At 41.4% G+C, this 24,934-nt stretch overlaps 1 protein-coding gene across 3 annotated transcripts; it reads right to left on the bottom strand.

Annotated features, from left to right (window-relative positions):
* Positions 1-488: 488 nt before the first annotated feature.
* On the bottom strand, positions 489-21,629 carry lrrc17 (leucine rich repeat containing 17). Of its 3 annotated transcripts, none has more exons than XM_068586597.1 (6): positions 21,407-21,629; positions 18,893-18,986; positions 12,847-13,225; positions 11,431-11,929; positions 4,455-4,610; positions 489-2,074 (listed from the first exon to the last, which is right to left on the bottom strand). In XM_068586597.1, the coding sequence occupies exons 3-6, from the start codon at positions 13,117-13,119 to the stop codon at positions 1,644-1,646; spliced, it is 1,359 nt and encodes a 452-aa protein (XP_068442698.1). In that variant the 5' UTR covers positions 13,120-13,225; positions 18,893-18,986; positions 21,407-21,629; the 3' UTR covers positions 489-1,643. The 3 variants fall into 3 exon arrangements, with proteins under 3 accessions (XP_068442698.1, XP_068442699.1, XP_068442697.1); XM_068586598.1 differs by lacking the exon at positions 21,407-21,629 and adding an exon at positions 19,520-19,532; XM_068586596.1 differs by lacking the exon at positions 18,893-18,986.
* Between the last annotated feature and the right edge of the window lie 3,305 nt (positions 21,630-24,934).

Here is a 24,934-nt window from a genome sequence, read left to right as displayed (position 1 = left end):
TTAGCATTTTATTATAGTGGTTAGAAACCACAAAACACCCGCTGGCCTCAGCCACGCTATCCTTAACACGTTGTTATCAAAAAGCTGTCTTCAGGCTTCACTCTGCTTGTAGAATGTTTAAATATCTGAGAAAGACTATTTGATGTTATTATGGCGCACAAGACTGTCTTTTTCACCCAAGTGACCTCCTGCAGTGATCCTCTGCTGACCCAAAAAACTATGAATTACAAATATGTGTTTGACTACAAAATAATGTCTTACATTGTCATGAATGTATATATCGGGCTTTGAATGTGTTCCTGAAATCCTCCCGTTGACCACTACATTGTGAACACTAGAGGGCACTGTGCTGTTATGCTAGACCAATAGCTGCAAGTTGAGGGCTCATTACATACAACAATAAATAGATAGGTGATATAAAACATCCGCGACTGCACAAAGAAACAATTGATTGAGTGCAACCCGACATACAACAGAGGAAATAACTTTTAAAATAACCTTTAATTAAGGTTGAACTTCACAACAGTCTGGCTAAAGTAACTGACAAGGTTTACATCAAGGATTTAATCTGTCTTTGTGTCGCATGCCAAGTTGGCCGGCCTTATTCAAACACCAGTCTGGAGGTCATGTTGCAGGACTTGCACTGATTCCTATTTTCTTACACTTACACAGTTAACCTGCCATGTTGATTTATGTGGAACTATTGTGGGAACAAAGAGTCGCCTTGTCCTTTACCCCAAATCTGACAAGCAATACATAGTCATTCAATGGCTATAAAATCCTTTCATTCATCTTCAGTTACGAATTACTTATTGAAGCTAAATTGTGGTGTGTGTTTGAGCCCTTATTGACAGCAGGAAGGCAGACAGAAGGAAGTTGGCTGTTTGAAGACTTGTGTGTCCTGCGATGCATCCACATTACCTTCTTGGGTGCATGTTAAACCTTCTGAATGCAGACATATAACCTGTGGGGAGTTTCATGTGATATTTTATTTGGGTGTGAAAGACAGAATGTTTTCATCCTCATCATTGTTAAAGTCAGATCTCTTGCCCGAGGTGTTTATGGAAACTCACATCTTGTCTTATGCGGTCGTTAACTGATGGCAGTGCGGGACAAGAAGTTTGATACGTCTACCTACACTTTTACCACGCCAAATGAATGATGAGAAAAAATAAACCCAATTTTATTTCCAGAAAACAGGTAGACACTGTCGTACATTAATGAACAAAAAAAGATTTTAAAAAAAAAATGCTTTTTATGAATAATAAAAAAGAAAAACCTAACCTCAATAAGACAATGACTGAAATAAAGCGAGCACCTGCAGTTCATTGTGTGGGGAATAGTAGGCACTTTTGTGGAGGTTATTCGATCTGATACAGACTGGGTTGGGAATGCTGTGCAAAAAGAAAAAAAGAAAAGCTTCTAAACCTATAAAGGTTAACTTAATAATATTAATATGAATTATCAAAATGACAAAGTATTTCATTGCAAAATTTTACTTGTTACTGGTAACATCTAAACATGAAATCACTGAATCTACCTTTATTAATTCATTTGTCATTCTCTCAAGACTTGCATTTGAAATTGACTCCAACACTCCTTGGACTCCATCCTAAGCCACAGCAGGATGATCCACCATCATTCTAACTCAACCTGATGATCTCAAACTTTTTGGGCTTCTTCTCTTTCAGGTGTTGAGGCAGGCTGTCACCCGGCACCTCACCCGCCTCTTGTGCGTTATTGTCCGCCCCCCCTCGTCCTCCCTGTCCCGTATCCATCCCTCCAGTATGTTTTTCTATGGGACATTCCCCGTTGTACGTCTTGACGTACTCCTCCACGCGCCATCCCTTGAACTCCTGTGGCTCGGAGCAGATCAGGCCAGTGTAGAAAACGCCGGGGTGGTGCTTGAGCCAGTAGATCAGGTAGTGGATGTTGTAGTCACAAACCCAGGGGTTGTTCTCCAGCGAGAGCTTCCGTAGGAAGTAGAGGTCCTCCAGTACACCATAGTGGAAGTAATGGAGGCTGTTATTGGACAGGTCGAGCTCACGGAGGTACAGCAGGCCTGCGAATGCAGCTGGGAGAGGAGGAAAAGATGAGCAAGATAAGTATATATATATCATACTGCTCCCTGAATGCGAAGAAGGTCATCCTGTCTCCCTGGAGACTTCTTAGATTTCTACACATCCTGGAGATGCGGTGGAGCATTACTATTCACTTCCTGGCCACCTGGCAAATGAAAGCCCAACATTCACTCTCTTTTTCACTCTTTATTTGGTCTCCAGCAACTCCTGAAGGGAAATATCTGACTCTTTAAGATTTTGACATCTGTTATTTTCAGGATAATGCACTTTATTTTACATTTCAACGTGGCTTCAAAAGTTATACATAACATTGTTGCTCTCCAATGAACAATGTGGAATATGGATATATCCAAGATTCAAACTTTTCAGGAATAAATAATAGCTCTCCATAACTTGAGTTAAAAAGTTGTGACCGTTGACATCCATAGGAGGTTCTGGACATTGTTATCAGTCTGTGTGAAAATGGGACACTGGAGACTGTTTCATGCTGTCCACTAGCCTTGGGCCTAGAGCTTTGATCTTAACTGGGCGGAAGAGAGGAGGGGAGGAAGAGTAGGAGGAAAAAAGAGGAGAATGTGTGGAACATATTAAATATAGTGAGGATAAAGACATCGCTGAGACGGAGACGTGAAGAAAAAGGACAGACGCTGGGGACGATAATATTCATGAAATCCATTTTCAATCATTACTGCAATCTCGTTATTCAACCACAGAGATGACACAGATAGATAAAACTATTGGAGAGTAAAGAGGAGGGATGGAGCTAATTTAAACTCCCCTTCCTGTGTCTTATCTCTCGACTTGTAAGACTCATGACTCTCCCAAATGGGCTACTGTTAATTGCTTTTGCAACTACTACGGCCACAGGAAGCCCAGTGTGGTCTACCTTCCTGGTAATTTCCCATGAACTAAAATGTACTTAAGCGACATTCTCTGTCAAATATATTCAGTTTGCAGTTGTCATCGGAATATTTAAAGGACGTTTATTATTCTACACTTGGACTGTGTCTTAAAATCCACATTAGGTACAATTTCCTCCCTTTAGTAAGACACCCATGAGCATCAGTACGAGTGTAAGTCCACCGACCTTGAAGAAAACTATTACTTTAATAACCACACTTCCCTTATGACAGTATGACATGTCAGTTCCACCATTATGTTCAAAGCTTTCTTATCTCACCATCCTTGAAAACTACTGTCAAGTTTTTGTCAAGGAAAAATTGCAAGCAAAGAGCTGTACAAAACACAATAATCTCCCAGCATTTTAATCAGCTCTTCCACCAGGGTCGCAGATAAATACATCATAACACCCGCAGAGAATACAGCTTTAAAGCCTGTCATCTATTTTTCCAGCTTCAATGCACAAGCATCAATGGTCTTTACACAAAAAAAGTGGCTCTAGTCCAGCTTCAGCAGAAGTGATGAATTAAGGTTTTACCCCCGAGGCTTACCCCACTCCGGGTTGATGTTGGCAACAACTTCACACAACAAATAAACACAATTTCAAAGTCTCTGGTCACTATAACTACAGATACCACTGTTGCATAAGTCCCACAATTACATCATTCGTCTGCTACGTTGTTGCTTTAGTTACAGTATTACAAAGGAGATGCAAGCAAGCAATCTTCTACGAGGGCTTGAAGAATGTTAAGATGCGATTTCTTTCTGCAGAGTTTAGAGTTTCAGATGGGTGGGGCCCCCACATTGCAAAAATGTCAAAAATGTCAAGTTATTAGTCATAGGAAAGTGCATTAAATTGACCTTCAAATATATTGCACTCTCCTGTGACTGTCTAAATTATTGTTTGTCTTTTTGGGGGGCTAGTCCAAGGAAAAACCACAGCAATCTGGCACAAACATCATCCAAAACCAACAAGGAAAGACTAATGCAAATAATTGGGCATCTCTAATAACAACAGTGTGCCAGAGCCCGAGTGTGACCAGAGCAAGAGAGAAACATGAATGAAAAGGCATCACAAACAACCTCTTTAAATGAATTATAAATATTGTATTTTACTCCAAATAATAATTAGCCGGAGCAACCGCGATCGGTATCATATAGCACACTCTTATACATTATTTATTTTTCAGTTTCCAATACAGCTTTCGACACACTGGGGCGAACTGCAGTAGATTGTTTACATGTGTTGCCGGCTAATGAAAAGGGTTTTGTTTTTTTTCGGAAAGGATTTCCTTTCCGGGCCGGAAGACACGAGCCCAGACATCATTAGCCTCTTTGGCTATTGACAAAGACGAGTCTATCTTGTGACCCCTCATCACCAGTTTGTCAAAGTGTGTGTGTGTGTGTGTGTGTGTGTGTGTGTGTGTATGTGTGTGTGTGTGTGTGTGTGTGTGTGTGTGGCAGTTGCTTTACCTGTGTCTAAATGGAGCAGGCTGTTGCTGCTAAGGTTGAGCAGCTTGAGGTCTTTGGACAGCAGGAACTGTTTGGGCCTGAGATGTTTGATGGTGTTTCTGGACAGATCCATCTTCACTATGTCAGATGGCAGTTCAGATGGGATGTTATTCAAATCTGCAACGAAGCAAAGACAAAGAAAACATAATTTATGCAACCGTGAAAGGGGCTGGAACGACGAGTGCATATTTCGAACGATAAAGATGAATTCCTGTATTGCTGCTGCTAGGTTTACAGGATTGAGACGGATGAACTAAGAATACAAAGTGCAAAGCTCCAGATTCAGAAGGAGAACTGGAAATATGTCTGCATCAGTATACATTTCCAAGATGTTGTGTGGGTTGTTTGCAACATGTAACTGTTTCAAGATGGAGTCGAGTGTGACAGCATGTCTAACAATATTTAATTTCTGTGCCAGAGCAGAGAGTGTTTCCACTCTCTTCCAGTGTTTCCATCCTCACACACACATTCCCGCCCAGCAAGAGTCTTATTGAGGACTCTAATGTATGAAACAGTGGTTCCCACACATTCATATTTCGATAACAGGTCTTTTCGGAAGTTTTAAATCCCACACTGGATTGGAACACATTTTTCTTCAATGTTGGGGCGGATAAAATAAAGATTAGTCACTGTTGACACGTGAGGTACCAAAGTTTGAAACAACAGAGCTTTTTATGGAGCTTATCTGCAGAGATTTGGGTTTGTTTCAAGACCCCAATTGCACTGGTCCTGGCACAAGGGAGAAGGCTATTCAAGTAAAAGAAACAGGCATTTCTATGGATTTTGAATTGCTTCTGAAAGACATCCCACCTTATTCACCTGTAAAAATATGCAAATCATCTAAATTGGAGGTCACTTCTGTCGAGCAATAGTGTTAAAAAAGGAGTAGCTGGCCTGTGTCATCAAGTTGAACATAGTTGATGGTTGTGGAAGCAGTTTGCAAAGAGGTTGCAGGTGAGAAGAAACATGATGAGTGCAGAAGATGTGAACCGACTACGGTATAATCAAGCAGTGTTTATTTTTTATATACAATCATTGTTTTATTTCGAAGATAAAATGTGTGGTAGGGCATTCATGCATCCACATGCATTTGGACTAGTTTCCTGCATATATTTATTTTCACAGACGATGATTTACTTAGAAGAATGCTTAGTGGCCGTTTTATGGAGCAGATGTTGCAGTATTTATGCACACGCTTTACCGCCACAGATGTTGTAGTTACTTACCAATGGAGGCATTGTGCCATAAATCATAACTGAAAGAAACTATCATCAAACATGCACACAAAGGACACACTTATACTGCATGCGCACAGATGTAGCCAATGCACTACGGAAGCGTAATTATTATTGTGCAGCGATGTGATGCAGTGATGGCTGATGACTGTGCAGCAGGCAGAGACATTTACAGAGCCACGAACAGACTTTCCACAAGTTATCAATCCTTGAAGTCTAAAGGGAATCCCACCCCGCCTTAGGTGTACATGTCTGCAGCTCCGTTCAAGCAGCATTTTTAGATGAGAAAAAGTTGAGAAAATGCTGGCATTTAGACTCAAATCCCCCGGCTCCCCTGTTAGAAATCAGACTTCAACCTTTGGAACCAAAACAGATCCTCTCGGTCCAAGAAGGATACATCTGTGGTCTTCTGTATTTCACAGAGAATGAGGATAATCTCTCACACTGTGGAGTAGTAAAGGTAGGTTAAGCTATGGATAAGTAGTGTCTGTCACCAGTAGGATCCGTTTTCTTGATGCTGACCCAAAGAATGAAAGATTATCTTTCATGTTATCTTGATTAGCAATGTCACGTATCTCTTTTAGCTCTTCTTGCATTACTTCCTGGAGCCAAATGTGTTTTCGGGATGTTGGGTGTTTTATCAGGAGTGTATTGGGTTTCTTGTGATTTTTAATGGAGGAACTGTTTCCTACTTTAACATCTGTCCCTCTGCATAAATACACAGAGAGCGGGAGAAAGAGAGGGAACATGTCAGGAAACGTGAAAGTCATTCATTCTGGGATTGGATAGGCTTTTTTTTTTTGAACTGAATCTGCTGAAGTCATTATTTCAGGGCACATGTGAACATCTGTCCCTCTCGGCTTCGTGCTCTGCTACTACCTGAGAAACTCTCTGCTTGTCTCGACTGATAGCAACTTTGCTATAAATTTAGATTAGACAATTGGCTATTATATTGTATTTATTGACTCTCAACCATAGCATCTGCTTTATGTTAAAGTGACATGTTTGAATGACTTTCTGCAACAATGTCGTCGGCCATTTGCCAAAACATCATATATTTCCATTATAAGTTAGTTTGGCTGTGTATTAGTACAACACAAGGATTAAGAATTGCAGTAAATGTACAGCAGTATAGTTTGAATAGGAGGTTTTTCTTCATATCCTGCTCGAGAGGGTATTGGTTGAATCTCTTTTACATACATTCTATAAATTAAATAGATGTTTTGCAAAAGTTTAAATGAATAGCTCTGTAAAGAATGCAGGATCCATTCCCTGACTGCATGAATAGTGATTCTTTTTGGAGCAGGTGTTGCAATATGTTTCCTACTGTTTGGACAGTAGAAAAGCCAGAAGTTCATGTTTTTCTGTGCTGACTTGTTATACTTTGGGGTCAAATGTGCATTGTGTGGTGACTTTTTGTGGTTGGAGTACATGCCACATGTGTTTTCTTAACAATTTTAGGCACTAGATTAGCTGCATGTAACCTAAGGTAGCACTGAATATGTTTAAACTCTTCCCCTATGTGACATTAAGAAGTGAGACTGTTCTGTGAGAGCACTATCTTTAGCTACACAACTGCTGAAGCAAAATGTGGAGTTGGGATCTTTCCCATCATTAACATTCAACATGAGGAGCGCATCCCATATCATTTCCGCTTCTGCTGATGCTCTAGATTTTGCATGCTGTTTTGTTTTGCCTTTATATAATACACATATCTCTCTTTCACCATTCAGACAAAATATAGAGGCAGATGTGAAGCCGTTTCTAAACATGCTGACAACTCTCTTTATAAGATTAATATTACAAGAAACAGATTTGTGCCTATGTCCTCAAGATGGTCTTGAGTGTCATGCTGCATTTACAAAAAAATGTTTTGCCCCAAGTCACCATGACAATAGTTACTTGGGAATAACAAAAGAATGAAAAGAGTGAAAATATCATGCAGAGGTAATTGCCAACGATAATAGCATAACAATTAGTTTTGGTGGAATTTCCATGTTCTGTTTTCACAATATGTCAGTGACCTTTTCATCTCAGTGTTGAAACATTTCTCTGGGAAACTATGAACCCCGTAAGTGAAGCATCGTTTCAGTTTGATGATGGCTGCTGTACAGTTCAGAGTGTCAACAGGACCTTCAAACTATTCTCGCAAAGTGTCTTAGTGTCTGGCAGAATCTGCAGCTAAATCCTACTGTCAGTATGGTTGATACTGTCCTCTTTCTCATTCATGCGTTCTGCTCCATGATCCCATGACACCACGGAAGAGTCATTTTTTCTGCTGACTAACTGCCCGCTGTCTGTGATCCAGGAGGTCCAGGGAGAGCCTAACATAATAATGTGCGTGTGGGCGTTTGTGTGACTGGGAAGTAGCCAATTCACCATATACATGAGTCACTTTACTGCTGCCTACTCAACTGGCCTAAAGTTTATAAGGAGAGTTTTACGTTACTTCTGAAACCAATAATGTCTTGACCTCATGAGCACAGTCTTTAAGGTGAAGTCTAGAACTTGGCCAAAAAAATCAATCCCCTTGTGTATTTTTCTGAGGAACATCATGCGATGTATTCGGAATAAAAAAACTAGAAGGACTAAAAACTCAATGAGGAAATGAATCAGAAAAGCATATTTTGTGCTAATAAAACTGATTTGGCACAAATCTGCTGTCTTACTAATACAATATCCAGAAAAGGGTACTTTACACATTAATTTCCTGCTACCTTTTGGTTCTAATGTTATTTTTATTGCTAATGTTACTTCATTTATACTAATATTACTTTATGTATGCTCACATTTCCTACACTTTAAGTTAGCTTCCAGCTAGCCGTAGCCTATTGATATCTATGAAAATGATCTTAAAACTAACTCCGGCACAATATATCAAATGAGTACCTTTATGTTTAATGTTGTTGGCCAAAGCAACACCTTACAAATAAAAATGTGTTGTATAATAAAAATGTGACATAAAAATTTGCTGTAATGGCTTCACTATGACTTCTATAATTTGAATACATACTGGGAGTACTTAATGTGTCCCCTGAATAAAAAAAGGCTTAAACAGAAGTCATTTGAAGGGATATTTTGATATTACCGCAGAGTACTCCCAAGTCCACGTCCCATCTTTGAGAAACAGCCTTAAGAACTCCCATAATAACTCTAACCACGTTGTGGAGCATTGGCCTGCAGTGAGAGTATGGAGCCTGAAATCTGCTGTGGTTCACCTCAGAGAGAACGTGAGCAAGACAGGGAGAAAGAGATGGACATGGGAAAATATAGGGTTTGGATAAAGAGATGGACCTGGGAAAATATAGGGTTTGGATAAAGAGATCAGCATAAGTTTCCACTCTGCTATGGTAATTCTTGCTCCCCATTGTCTAGACAGTCCCATATGAAAGAAAATGATTTTCTTCCAGCTTCACAGACTCATGTTTACTTTCTTATTTGTTTTTGACCATTTTTATGATATTTGTCAAATTCCTCGAGTAGGTTATAGTCTAACCGCAGCTAATTTACTTTTAAAGCTGCCAGTCTTGCAATTAAAGTAAAAGCTGCAAGGTCGGACAAAACAGGCCCAAATTATCTGCAGATGTTGTGGACGTGTCTTGTAGCAGCTGTGTCAATACATTGTGCCCTCGTATTGCATATTCTTAGTAATAAGGCTTGAAATGACCACAAACTCCAAAAATTAAAAGCACCAACGCTCTGCATTTCGGTAGGATGCACTGCATGTAAACATGTCTTTAATTTGTTTACAGAAATACTCCAGAGGGCACCTTTTATTCCAGCAGGGGAGAATTATGAATGGGAACTCAGAGCCAAAACACATAAACAAGTCACAGTCATGCAACTCATCTGAGAGAGACAGGGGGTCTAAAGAAATGTTTAATAATTACAGTTTCCTGAGAGAATGCAATTCAATATGCATTTGGATATCATTGGCCAAGCCAACGTTTGCTATATTGTACCGCAGCAAACTCTGCCAGCATCTGCTCAGTGCTCAGATTGTTGATATAATCTATACCTGTCATTAGAGTTAGAAAACATTGGTTCTGGATGGCGGTGCAGTGAAAACAACTAAATGAAGAGATTCCAAACCTCAGCTGCAGCTCACAGCAGAACTATACTTTATGTGAGTCCTTGCAAATCAAAAGCGCAGAGACAATATGTATTGAATGTCATGCACAACAGCTGTAGTATATTAAGCAACATTCATTCACACATTAAATATCGCTTTCATGGTGGGGCATGTTTAGGAGGCAGGATGTGGAGAGTTATTATCAAGCACACAGAAAGAAGAAATTATCTGGAGAGATGGATGGGAGAATCCGCCTGTGAGGAAAAACAGAGAAACCTTATCTGTGGTTCAGATAAAGAATTGATTGAAAAGTTTTACTGTAGAAAAAAAACAGGGGAAATATGTAAAAACTCTTCTTTGAGCATTTACACAACACAGACACTGCATTGTGTGGTTTCTCCGTGCTTTCTGCGAAGATTGCTTTCTGCGAAAGGCATAAGCTCTCCATTTATAGATGTGTTCAATTGCTCATTTAAGTCTGGGAGCTCACTTGCTCTGAAACATGAACACAGACAGTTCAGTGTGTAGACAGAGTGGATGCCGTTTGGGCGGAAGGAAAAAGAAGATGACACAGAGGAAACCGATAAAAGAAAGAAGATGAAAGAGCTTACATAAAAGTAACTGTGATCCGCTCATATTCTGAAAGCATCATCGATGCTTCCAGCCTGTGTATGAACAGCGACAGTTTTCATGGCGTGCTGGAGAAGTTACGATTGCAGCTTCATAGTGGCACTTTTTACACACAGAGAGAACCAGATGTGAAAACTGGAAGAGCTGAAAGAAGCCCTCGCTTTCCCTTTGCACCATATCCCCTCTCTTTATTTCTTACGGATGCCGGTTTCCATCTTTCTGCAGCTTTCTAGACATGCTGACTCAGTGTTAAAACTGGAAACACAAACAGAGTATGGTGCTGCTGGCAATTACCGAACGACAAAAACCTGCAGAAAGTTAAGGAATGCATGATTCAAATTAGAATACAATACAAAAGAGACACTGCAACGCCGCAACAGACCGACTGCACGAGAACACACACACACACCATACAGCTCATCAAAGGGATAAACGATGCTGTGATTGTGTTGCATTGTTTAGCCTGGTGTCAACCAAGTAAAATCACGAATGGAAAATGATAGTCCACGCTTGAAAACGCTAGCTTTTAGTTCGACAGAACAGACTACGACCAGCGTGCTGATAGCTCTGCTCGCTTCAGCCTCATTGTCACCAAAACATAAGACAGCTCATTCCTTCTCAAGCCCAATTTCCCTGAACAAGCAACAATGACTCTACACTGGAGAGTAACCTTTTAGACAAGGTACTCCTCAGCCAGGGCAGTCTATTTGTTACTGGTATATTTGCCAGGAAAAGTATTTGTCATCACACATGCTAACCATTGAATAAGTGGAAAAGCTTTAGTTAAACACACAATGCCGCTGGTTGATTTGGGTTTGGCTGCAAATGAACGGTTTCTAATGCTGGATAAATAGAATGATGGTTTCAAGTCAACCCTTTTCTGTGGACTATTCTCTTTATATAATCAACCAACATAGTGATTTCTGAATTCAGTTCATATCATTTACAGACCGGACATGACATAGTTCCATTACAGGGATGCAGCACTTGGAAGTCTCACCTTTGTTGCTGCAGTCCAGCTGAGGTTTGGGGAACATGTAGGTGTGGCACATGGACGTGGCCTCCGTATTCACTTTGGTTGACGGAAGCTTCGGTCCACCCCCGTCTCCGCCCCCCGGCCTCCTGTCCACCTGGTTGTCGTCCGCACACAACAAGTCCACATTCAGCTTCCTCAGCTTCTGGCCCCTCATGGCTTCGGGCTCCGCACACTTGCCGTAGTTTCCGAGGTTGCGGTTGCTGGGCACCTGCAGGGTCCTGATCAGGCTGTCTAATGAGCAGAGGCAGGCCCAGGGGTTGTCATAAAGACGGAGGTAGGTGAGGCGGGGGAGAGGGAGCAGGACCTCCTCGGTGGCAGTTTTCAGTCTGTTGTGCTGGAGGAGCAGGGTGGTGAGCTGGGAGAGCCCGCTGAATGCTCCGTCCTCCACCATGGAGATGTGGTTCTGCTGGAGGTCCAGGCTCTTCAGCTGGGTGAACTGGGAGAATATGTTGCTCCTCAAAACCTAAAGGGTGAGACGTAACGCGTTGGTTTCTGTGCGTATACGTCAGCTCTTTTGAAATCAAGTCAAGCAAAGCTTTGTCAGATGAGGTATTTCTAATATTCAGCTCTTCTGCTATATGTTCCACTGTATTCACCAGCTATGTACGGACTTTATCTGTGTGGGGCAGCGTCCGACTGAGCCAGAAAATATGGCTCCTGAGAGCAGTGAGATTGAACCAAAACAGGAAAGATGTGCGCCGTAAAGAAAAAAAAAATTGAGCGGATGTTTGCTAAAATGTTTCATAAAACTTAACTGCAGAGTTGAGTATTTTCTTTCTCTGCATTTGTCACTATAAGCAAAACCTTCCATTAATTTGATCCATATACAATTGCAGCTTTAAGTACACAATGCAAGATACAGTTATATTTAAAGAATACATTTAAATATGTTATAACTCTATGCACAATTAGGGCAAAACATCCAGCTTTAAATAAACTGATATCCACTTTGTTCATTCTTTCCCTCACGACTCATTCATTCAACAAGCCAACTCTTTGAACTTGAATAAAGAGTAATTATACTCATTTTCACCATTTCCATAGTGTTGTTGTAAGTCTTTCGTCTTCCTTTATGACTTTGCGGGCAAATATTGTTGTTATATTCCTTTCAACACCTGCGACACATCCTGTTGGCTCACTCAGACAAACATCTACGCACAAATACGTTGCAGGAAACTCAGTCTTTGATCCCGGTGCCAAATGAATGGTGCACAGATGCTCACGATATCAACAAGCTGGCAAGGTTTAGAGCCAGAGTCAAGGCTTGAAGAGCCAATGCACAGAATAGTGATGCTATACTGTGCTCGACACTCAGAATCTGTTAAATATTTGTTAACTACAGTCCATTTATGTCTTGTCTCTTTAATAGTCTGTACAAACCTGAATCTTATTTCTTGCCAACAGCAGATGGTGAATATCAGTGGGCCAGTCCTGCATCACGGTGGTCAGCTGCCGGTCCTGACAGTCCAGGTACTTCTCCCCTGCCTCCATGTATTCCTTACACTCTTGAGTTTGACGTCTCATCACTCCGGCCCTGCCTCTGCCTCGTACACCGCCCCCAGCGCCCCTCTTCACGGCCCCTGACCGAGGGCCTCTCCGGGGCTCAGCTGACCTGAGGAGCAACAAAAGGACGAGGGTGGCGAGGAGACGCATGATGGGAGAGGGGAGGAGCGGCAGGGAGGCCACTCAGGAATCAGGGCGACCTCGGACGACTCTTGTCGGAAGATTGGCGTGACGGGACCCCGGAGGCCGGTCACAGCTGTGTGTATGAAGAGAGATACATATGTGAATATTTAAAGGTCATCAATGATTAGCTCACACAAACTCACTCGTAGTTTAGCTGATACTTAGCAGGCAGTCACACTACACCTAAGCTTGGCAAACAAATTGTGGCATTCGATGGCCTGAAAGTTGACCAGACAGAAATATACACCAAGGTAAACCAAACCACTGAAATTGAAAGTAGAAGTTTGAACACTCACTGAACACAGTGTGACATGAAGTAAAGTAAAATTCACTTTCATTTATTTTTGTCCGTGGGAGGCATGTCAATCACCACCTGAAGTGCTCTGGGACAATCTCAGGCAAATTGAACGATTGCTTCTTGACACAATGTTTTCTCTCAGCGGAGCTGCGCGCTAGCTTGCAAGCATTACGGAAGCAAAGTTACGAAATGTGTATTAACAACTACTACAGTATCAGGTTGTAGCACAAGGGTTAAAGCAGCAGTGCACATGTAACACAATGTTCTAATTTCCTGCGTTTTACAGTTCACTTTGAATACACAAAGTGCCATACAATTGTGTGCAATTACACATGTGGGACAGAAAACATACACATGTCAATGTTTTCACACAACATAAAGATGTGTGAATATGAAGAAGATGAAAGTGAAAGAATTCATTGGAGAAAACCAAAAGCTGGACAGTTATATATTCCGAGGGGGAGATTCAAAAAAGGTAAAGGTATAAAAAAGTGAAATCCTTTCATTTACAAATACAATACACAGGGATTTGTCTTAGTGGAGAGGTCGAGCGAGAGGAAACAGGAAAAGGGGTCTGAAGCAAAAGAGAGACATTTGTTACGTGTTAACATGTTGCGAGTTCAAATTTGGTCGCAGTAAAGTGTAGTTTTCTTTGAAAGATATCCCGTGAATGCTTTCTACCTTCCTCTCTACCTTTAGTGTCTTACGTCCCAGCTCTGATTCCATCTCTCTCTGTTTTCATTTAGCTATCTTGGCATTGATGACTCCTCCAATTGAAGGATGTGTATCCCTTGCCAAAAATATGTCTATTGCATTTAACATCAACTATATTTCAGATCCATATGTGCTTCATCCAGAATTTCAATAAAGGCCTTGTCAATACAGTATGACAGTTCTTAAAATGATTCATACAAGCTTTATCTGACCTGCCACTAACAAAACTACAAGAATGTAATGCACCTGGTGTAGAAAAAGTCCTGCACAGAGCATGGCTACAAAAACAGTTTTCCACTGTGTCTTTCTTTGCTGCTGAGAGAGGACAGTGGTTGTCTCTGAACTTCTTGTTTAAAGGAAGAGTTTGAAATCTTGTAAAATACATATACAGTATTTGCTTCCTGACTGAGAGATGTGTTAACGCTAAAGCCCTTTAGCTTTGCGTAGCATAATGACTGCAAACAGTGAGTGAAACCCAGAGCCTGGCAACTGGTCCCAGCTAGGGAGTAGTTTGGCACATTGCTCCAGATTAAACATAATACTTATAATGTGTTAATTAGAGGTGCTGGTAGTCAGATTTTGTTACCATTCAATGGAGCCAGGCAGCTGTTTCCAGTTTCCAGATTGTATGTTAAATTAACTGCCTGCCGGCATTTGTTTTTACAGACAGATATGAGAATACTTTCAATGGTCTCATCTCAATCTACTCATCAAACTTTTTCTCTAATATCACTTTCTGACTCACTATCTTTGTGTTTTACCTCTTTCCTTGCAGTCTTGCCATCTTACAATTTACACTGCACTATGAAACTATCATCAGCCACAAATATGAAAACTGGAGACGTAAATATTATTGACTGAAACTAAGTACAAATTATTATTATTATTATTTAACAACATAGCTACTTGTTTGGACTCCCTACCTGCTGACTATGTGAATGTGTGTGCGTGTGTGTGCGTGTGTGTGTGTGTTTCTTTTGTGTGTTTTTTTTGTGTGAGTCATGGGTCCCTTATGGGATCAGAGGCATACAGGCCAGGTCTGCCACGGTACCGTCCACACAGACACACACACACACAGACTTGTACACGCTGATTCAGTCCAACTGTACCAAACCTCAGCCCCCTCACAGTCCTCCAGTCTCTCTCACAGTGGAACAAGCCCGTCAATGCAGATGGTGCCGTTCCATTGTGATTAACAGACTGGGCATGTTAGCGAGCTACAGAAAGAAACAGCTGAGAATGTACCAGGGGAGACACTTTCCAGTCCATTGAGCGCTCGTCAACTGTCCAGCTATCAATCGTCTCAAATGAAGCAAACGTTAAAGTTTGATTTCCTTCACTGCAGCCGTCGCATGCAATAATAGACCTCGGGTGAGCTGTTACTCCAAACCCAAAAAATAATCTAATAAGTTACTTTCAGCCACAATCTGTCAGTGTGGGTTTCTCTTTCTTCTTTCTCTACATATATAAGTGTGCCATTATAGATTTCTATGTGTCTGTGTGCACAGGTACAACTACAAGCACATGTTCTTGTGCCTGTGTTGCAGCTGATGAGAGACATGTTTCAAGGCAAGACTTGTACCAGTCAAAACACCAGACTCGACTGGCAGGGAAAGGGTTCATAAGTGGTCCCAGACACAGCTCTCTCTCTCTCTCTCTCTCTCTCTCTCTCTCTCTCTCTCTCTCTCTCTCTCTCTCTCTCTCTCTCTCTCTCTCTCTCTCTCTCTGGCTCTCTGTATAAGTGCTTTCAGGTTACAGTCATTCGGTCTCGTCATGTACAGAGCTGTGAGACATGGGGTCCTGAACATCTCATTTGCAAGATCTATCGGTTCAGCTCGGCAAAGACACACTCCAAGTGTCCATTGGTGTCAAAAAATGTTAAAGAAGATAATTTTACGTTTAAAACCCGCTGATGAGACAGTTGACCTCCACTGCACATTTTCTCTCCCCTTCCCACTATAATTGATGCACATCCAAACCAATTTGACCAGTGCTGGTACTTTTCAGATCTTTTCCACATCACAGCTGTTCACGAGGAAAGAAGGTCCAGTCCTTCTTAAAAAAACAACGTCCATGGTTAGCCTGTAATATCCAAGACACATTCCAGCTGGGACTATAACAAGCCCACTCAGGCCAAACCCATCCCTGTGGTTCACCTCTAAACCATACCAGCTCAAATTATCCCTTCCAGTCTAGTATTATGTCCTACTCCAGCTTCTACTGGTCAGTCTGTGCCAACCCAAAGAAAAACAGTCTGCCTGTGCCTGTAAACATTGTGCAGAAAGCTTTTAGGGCTTCAGGCACTTCTATATGGTTATTGCTCTAAATACTATGCAGACTGTCTTTTGCTGCCAGTGCCGTCCGTGCTGAACCAGAATATAGTTGTGTTTGGACATGGAATGTGGTAGCAATATGTGTCTCATTTCTGACAATGGAAAAATGAGCCAGCGATAAGAATCTAAGGCCTATATTCAATAAAAGATGGTATATGTGATTTGTTTGCCCCATATGTGCATGTGTGAAATATAGCAGTCATTTGTAAAACGGGGGATCAGCCGCAATCAGTGAAGTGAACCGCCCCATGAGTAACTCTTTTGGTTGGAAAATTATCGATCCAAGCTGAAACTAACAGAAGGGCGGGACTCAGAAAGAAATTTGCAATTACAAATCAGTCTGCAGTTTAGCACCACGGAGAGCGCCATACTGTTCTTTCAGAGCCACCGTAGGGGGCCATTTATATTATTACATTCTCAATTAAAGATTAATTAAACTAAAAGAATACCCCTGTATGCCAAATATGATCTCATCATTCATATTTTAGCCTTCAGAACTTTATGTAGTATCATATTTGACTGACAATTGTATCAATATTCTCACAGTTGAGTGAATGAATCAATTAGTGTGTGGAGTTTAAAAGAATCAGGTCATGCTCAGTTCACAGCATGTTTGGCTTTTACATTGGGCGGTAATTATTAGAGATTTTTTGTTTTGTTAACATTTCTGTCTCAATTTTCAATACTTTCACTTTCCAACCACATAAAGATGTATTTCACAGGGAGACCACAATCCGATAAAGCTGCCAGTGAACCCATCAGATAAATGGGCTTTTACCACTGAGAGGATGATTATATCATTAGTAATGATAGAGCTTAAGTTACCAACGTGCACTGAACAAACACTGTGTCTGAAATGGAATAATGATTATCTGGGGATTTGTGTTCAATCTTTCTAATGGCTTTGAAAAACAAAACAATTTATGCACCAGTCTTTTAGACAAGTAAGGAACAGCAAGTACCCAGCACAAGAGTGCTCGCTATCAAAACAAAGCACTGAATGAAGGCTTAAGTCTGTAGTGTGTCTATGTGTGGAATTTGTTTTGGGGAACCGTGTGCAGGGAGTGTGGACTTAGATCTAAACTCCAGCTGAACATCATGTGTCTCCTTGCTATAGCAGCTGTTGTGCACCTTTATCTGCACCTGAATTCCTTTTTTCATTCTTTAGATTCCTGCACTCTTTACTCAATGTTGTAATTTGAGGTGAGCATTTCCTCTGAAGGTTCCTTTAACATTTGAGATATAACTGTTTAACTGATTAAACACACACAATACAGACATGTATAATGGAGTGGAAAATATAATTAAACTCAGTGGTTTGGCTTTACTGGTGACACGAGCCAGAATGAGAGGATGTTAGACTGCTCTTCCAAAAATACAAAAGAAAAAGTGAAAATGTGTTTGGGTGAAGAAAGAAAAACCTCCACATAACAGACACACACACTAAATGTATATAAACATGTATATTGTAAGAGTATATCCACGCAAATGTACACAAAGAGAGACATTAACATATGAAATAGACAAATGTTGACACATGCCGTGTCTGTGTATGTTTTCTGAACTGTCTGTTGGCTCAAACGGTTCATTTGGCCTCAGCAGACGGGAGGAAACAGACATGTTGGCCTCTAAAACCATCACAACCCACCTACGTCAGGCAGAGACACTCCCTGACCTTAAGAGAAATGCAGATGTAGGAAGCACACATATTTGAAAAGAACCCCCGAAAGTGAACAGCGGTATTTATACATACATGCAACATAGTTATGTATTGCATACATTCATTATATATATATATATATATATATATATATATATATATATATATATATATATATATATATATATATATATTACCTTTATTAGTCCAACTTTGTTGTCCTTGTTCTTAGCTGCTATGTTAATTATTTTAAATGTTTCCTTTAAGTTTCATTGTTTTGTTTTTTACGGCCCACAATTGAACTATTGTGGTTCACTCTCACAGCTCCCATCAGCAGAGAGCTGTTTTTAGTGCAAAAGCTCTGTTAAATGATTGGTCACGACAATCCCAGCAGGAAAACAGCAGACAGACACAGTTAGCGACTGGCTAGTAAACATGGCTTTTAGCATTTAGCCTTTAGCAGCTAAAGAGCAAGATGTTCTCTAAGGAGATGGTGGATGCTAGCCAGAACAAATAGGAGAGTGAATGTTAAGAAATAATAATAAGAAATAGTTTGCTAATGCATCAGCCATATCAACTTAATATGGTGATATAATAGTTATATAACTTGTAGCCAAAAATGTTGCTCCATATTGATACATTTGTCAAGGACGATGTGCAAAGTCAACCAGGCCTTTGAAAACACAATGTCACACCTCTCACCCACAAAACCTCCAGGCAGCACAGTCACTATACCTGCACTGGCTGCCTAGAAGCTCTCCATGCTCCAATAACACTGGCAACTTGGGATGGAAAGAGTTCAGACCTCCAGAGGAAACACAAGGGGCCCCTGTGTTAAAGAGAGGAAGCAAGAACAAGCAGGGGTGGCTGCAAAAAAACAAGAATGAGCCTTTTCTTCTTAGCTATATAAAAATGTCAAGAATTCAGGTGAAAACACAGGAGCAGGCAGAAAGTCTGTCGGTCAGTTCATTTCAGAAAGAAACTGTGACAAAGCAACCTCCCAGCAAGCTGACCTTACTTTCCTCTGGGCTGAATTTCCTTCATATGTGCAAGTGTGCTCAAAGCTATGTGGCTTGTTAATATGCAACAGACGCAGCATCCATCTCTAATTAAACAAAGAAAGGAACACAAGGAAGTAGTGACAGTATTGGGATTGTAAAGAGAAGAGGGTGGGAAAATGTCAAACTACAAGCCCTGAATCCTCAAAGCATGAGGATGAGACAGTGACCGGCATATCATGGAGCAAGAGCGAGCGACAGAGAGAACCCTTACACATCCCTGAGAGCCTAATTGAAAGCAGACATGTTCATTTCTGCAGAGACGGAAGAAAGGGAAGAAGGAGGGGGAAAAAAACAAAATTACACTTTGGTTTCTCACAGTGGGTCAAAGGTGGTGGTCTTAGAAGGAGAACCTGTGACGTTGAAACAGGTCCAATTTGTGTCTTTGTGTGTGTTCCTATGAGAAACCAGATTTAAATTATTGGCTGGAGTAACGACCATAAGAATAGCAACTGCAACTCTCAAAAGAGGTCAATGTCCGAAGCATGCTCGTTTCTGAGTCCATGTGTGTGTGTGTGTGTGTGTGTGTGTGTATGTGTGTGTGTGTGTGCGTGTGTGTCAACCGGCCAGCTTTCAGCTGATGTTACGCAGGCATCAGAATGGTCTCCCCCCTGTTTCTTGGCTGTTCTGAAACTAACTATGACACACTCAGCTCCGTCATAAAAACGGTATGCGTGCCACAGAGCTGAAATGTTTCATGTGTATCAATACTGAGCTGCAGCTCAAATACACACACACACACACACAACAAACCGGCTATGTTCATTGGTTTGTGTTGGTGCCTACATCTGCACTTAAAACTCTCACACACACACACACACACACACACACACACACACACACACACACACACACACACACACACACACACACATGCAACAAACACAGCACACATCCCCACTCTCTTTCCTTCCTCTCCAAAGTGTTGCACTTAAACTTAAACGGGGCAAGCTAAAACAGCAGAAGTGTCAGTAAAAGAGACACTTGCTCTTTGTCATCAAAGTGAACTTGCAAGTCCAGCTTTTTCTCTTCCCCCCTGTTATTTGAAGCAGGATTCAACAGAGAAACCACACGTTGCTCCGCTCTTCTGTGCTCTGCTTGAATCTGGAATTTTTCTAAAACGTACACAGGGGCATGTAAAAAAAACTGCAACTATACAGGCGAACTCTGCAGGAAGCGCTGCAGCCCTTCTGGCTTCCTCTTTCGTAATGATATGCCCTAAAATTTGGGAAATCTGGCCCGAAGGAGCTGTCGGACAAATCTCCTAAATCACCGCTAACGCCAATGTCTCGGATTCATGTTTGGGAGGACAAAGTGTTGGCTACGTATTCAATGAACATGAGTCATATGGTGGGCATGACTGTCCAGAGTTACTTACAGTAGGACGGTCCAGAAGTGGTGCTGAGCTCTCTATGTTGAGTTAAATGAATGCTAATCATTGCAGGACTGCTTTTAGGTCCTGGTGCATGGGACTACCAGTCAGTTACATAACAAAAGCAGCAAGAAAGCATCTAAAATTAGCCCTTGAATGTTGTCTTTATTCAAGATATTATCTGCAATTTATCAACAGCAGGGTGCAGTGAACCTCTATAAACTTGGCCCAACTTCTACAACTCCAACTTGGAGCTTTGAAGTACAAAAACAGAGCTTACTGAGCAGTTCCTCAAGTACTGAGCTGGCAAAAGATGCAACTCCATGGTAAATACAATAACTCACCTTTTTAGATGGAGATTTGTCCATTGATATCTTTACATATTTAAAATATCTTCATTAATATGTGACACTGAACACAGTGCCTCAATGTTGTGTTGCTGGATATGCTGCAACCTATCTTTAAGTGACTTAAAATAAGTAAGCTCAGGAAGTTGTATCCATTGTTTTTCTGTGCATACACTATCAATGGGGAAAGTCACTCTTCTTGTGACACCTTCAGAAAAGAAGCAGCAACATCACACACTCTGCAACCTAATAGCAATTTCACATGAAGATTAGATTCATTTGCTGTGGTCTTTTCCCAGACTTTAGGGAATTAGATTGTGTCACCGGAAACTAAACCATGGTCCCAATACTTGCCAAAAAAAAATCCTATTGAACAGTGTATCATGAAGAATTGGGGGTGTCCTGTTTCAGCTGAATTTGTATATAGACAGGTCTAATACTATTTGGTTCAGTATGAAGTTTTCAGTCCTACCTGTGCAGGGAGAGAATCTGGCCCAGGCTCGTCCACTAGGACCTGCAGATCACCGGTTGGTCCCGCGTCCCCGGCTCCTAATCCTGTCATGAGCGCTGTGTCTAAGCCAAGAAAATCTGCATGTCTGCCTATAAAGTTAGAGCCCGGAGTGAGGGACGAACGACTGGCTGCTTCTCCAATCGCGCTCTCTCTCTCTCTCTCTCTCTCTCTCTCTCTCTCTCTCTCTCTCTCTCTCTCTCTCTCTCTCTCGCTCTCTCGCTCTCTCGCTCTCTCTCTCTCTCTGGCTGCCTGTGCTGAGTGATTGACTACTGCCTTATGCAAGCTGCCTCTCTTGCTTTTTCGCCCACTCAGCTGGCTCACACTGAGAATGTGAGGAGAGAAAGGGAGAGAGAAGGAGACTGTGAGCAAAGTAAAGCTGATTCTCAAAGGAGCCACAAGCATGTGTTTGGTGTAACATTACACACGCACAAACACACACACACACACACACACACATATACATGTAGGAGGGCTGCAACTTGTGGACATTGCTCTCCAAACACCAATCGGAGTAAATCCAATTATAACGCAATATAAATAAACCTGGAAGCTTGGAAAGAAGAAACTAAAAGTAGATTAGATTGTAATTTGGTGATGAAAAGAGATGATGAAATGGCAGAATATCTCTCTAATGTCAGCGAAAGCAGGCAGATACAGATCAAGCACAGGTCTAGTGACCACAAATTGAAAATCAAAGTAGGAAGACACAAAATAATGAATAAGGAAACAGAGTACACGACCACTTAGTTCAACTGTGACTTCGTATTTCAAAGAGCTTGATGACTTCTCAAAATTTAAAACTGTGACATACATCATATGCTGAACTTTGAATTCCTGTTTAAGTTTTGATCAATCTGTTGCTGCCTTTCAAAGGTTTACACTTGAATTGTAATTCTTGTTAATTATGAATATTGTATTTATTCATATTTTGTCTACTGTACAAATATTTGGACAATTTGTATTTTGATGCTTTGGCAACATCGTTCTAGAAACTGTCATGGAAGTAAAGCCTTTTTGAATTGCATGGGCATTGGCCATCTGGGTGGCAAACAGCTCCACCACTTGTTTGTGGTGTGAGGCCTCCAGCCTTGTGAATGTAAATAGCGAGTAGCAGCAGCAGCTTTGTTCCATAGCCTCAGTCCACTTCCAACATCTGCCGCTGCTTCAGTGGAAGATCTCTCTCCTTTGTTATAAGCCCTGGAACGATGTTACCATGCATGTTGCAGGCAACGCTTGTGGTTTCACAAGGTTTTCTTAAAAAGTGCGACACCCATCATCTGGACTGCATCACTTTACAAGAAGTGCAAGGGGTGGAATACAGGGATATATTCTATTCGGCCACTTTTTAGCCCTGTTGGCGACGAGGTCCAGAAAAAACATTGGATGGACATTTGGCAACGACATTCATGATCCTCAGAGGATTCATCTTTAAAACATTGGTGACCCCCCCAGCCCTGATTTTTCCTCTTGCACATGATGTCATTTCAGCTTTGTCTTGACTGTGGTGGGTATTTTAACACATATCCAATTCTTCACTTTGGTCTACGACCAAACACAAATCATGTTTGAGCTCCTGGTGTCTAGTTTAACTTTAACTCTGTGTAATTGTTTTCCACTGTGGCACGTCTGTATATTCACTCACGAAGGAGTTGAAGATTCCTACCACTCTCTGCCGCTTGTTGCTAACGTGAGCCAGTTGGCCTGTCTGACACAAAACAGCTCCCTCACAAATAGTTCCATCTACCAGTAAGTGGCATTCTGGGTCATTTTATGGAGCCACAAGACAGTGATCCCCCGCTAATCAACACACTGCTGCTCGCTCGGCCCTTCTCCGCTCCTCTCTACTTTTCAACAACACCGAGGGAAACAGCTCCATATTAGGGCCACCATTCTGCGCTGGCTTAAATGGATTGTTTACTGCCAAACACTTCAAACAGCTTGAGAGCACTTCCACCAGAACAACTGTTTTAAGTAAGTAGGGAGGAGCTGCGATGGAAAGCTGGGGGGGCTTTTCTGCAAAGGCCGTAAAGCAGTCAACCTGTCTGTTTAGCAGTCGGACGGTAATGCCCTCCTCCAACACGAAGCTCCTACTGTACAATCACATCTGCAAAAGGATGCATGCAATCCAGGACGAGGCGGTCATAGAATACAGAGTGACTCTGTGTTTGTGTGTACGTCTGTGCCCAGGGATGATGTCCGTGTGCCAGGCCAGCTGTTATGCCAGTGGGGAGATGAAGGATGAGCGCCTTGTTAAAATGCTTCAAACACATTCTTTAAAGAGCCAGGTCAACGTTTGAACTCGATGCATCCCTGTAGGGTACGTTTATAGGCTTTGTGTACCGTATAAATGTCGAAATAAATCTATGATGGAAGCACAACGTGTCATCATGGCTAATTTTGTCAGGCAAGGGATTTTGTTACGTCTTTAAAAAGCCACTGTCAATGCTAGATAGCATCAAGAAAATAAAATAGAAAGGGAACAAAGTTTATAGAGTCTAAGGCACAACCAAGGCAAGTCAGTATAATTTGCTATGTTTAAATGATTGCAAGCGTCCATTCAAATATATCATGGCTTCTTGGGAGGCAGGAACTCCACCTAAATGTCACGATGATTCATTTTAATTATATAGTTTGCAGTCTGGTGACCCCAAACATGAGAAACTGCCCCCTCATTAGGATGAAGCTGCATTTCCAGTCTACGCCACAGGGTAAACATGTTGTGGATGGTGGTTGCAGCGCTTTCCGGCGCCAAGACTAAAAGATCAACTCCCGAAATCCTGTTGGTAAAGTTCTTCATTCAATCAGTTTGAAGTGTGCTGGTTTTTATCAAACAAACGCTCTAAAACAACAACTGGAGTCAACCTGCCCAGCAGACACACAAAGTTAAGAATGAGTTGTTGAACACAATGGAGCATTTAGCTGCTAAAGAGGCTGATATTTCCCCCAGGAGTTGATGGAGACCGAGCCAAAGCAACAAGAACAGTGGATGTTAGAGGCAAGAAACAGTAATGACTGCTCTTGTTAGCAAGCAATCAAGTTTATCTGTGGGTTAAGTATATATAAAGTATATATCTATCTCTATCTATCTAATGTAGGCACCAGGTTTTATAATGGAAGAATGCCCGCAGGTGTGTCTGCTGTGTCGATTTTGATCTTCATTGTCTGTCCACTGTGAGCACGTTGAAGGAGTGCATTGCGCAATATTTTCTTTTCTGGGTGGAGATGAGAGGTTTACATTTATTGTTTCAGCTATGGGACACTATTTGATCTGGGACATACATGTTTTATCAATTTTATCGGAGAGAGACATGTTTTATCCATTTACTCTGCTTCTCTCTGTCTTCTTTGCTTCTTCTTTTTTCTTGCCTTTCTTTGTTTTTTTTCACAGAGAAAGAGATGCAGACAGACATGAGTAAATAGTTCCCAGTCTGTGTCCTATGGTTGTCTACCTGGCCACAATCCATAACAGACTGGAAACGCATTGGAACG

The sequence above is a fragment of the Clinocottus analis genome, unplaced genomic scaffold, assembly GCF_023055335.1.
Source record: "Clinocottus analis isolate CAN_PGR_092001 unplaced genomic scaffold, fCliAna1.0.p SCAF_20, whole genome shotgun sequence".
NCBI lineage: Eukaryota > Metazoa > Chordata > Actinopteri > Perciformes > Cottidae > Clinocottus > Clinocottus analis.
This window is presented reverse-complemented; position numbering and strand designations above follow the sequence as displayed.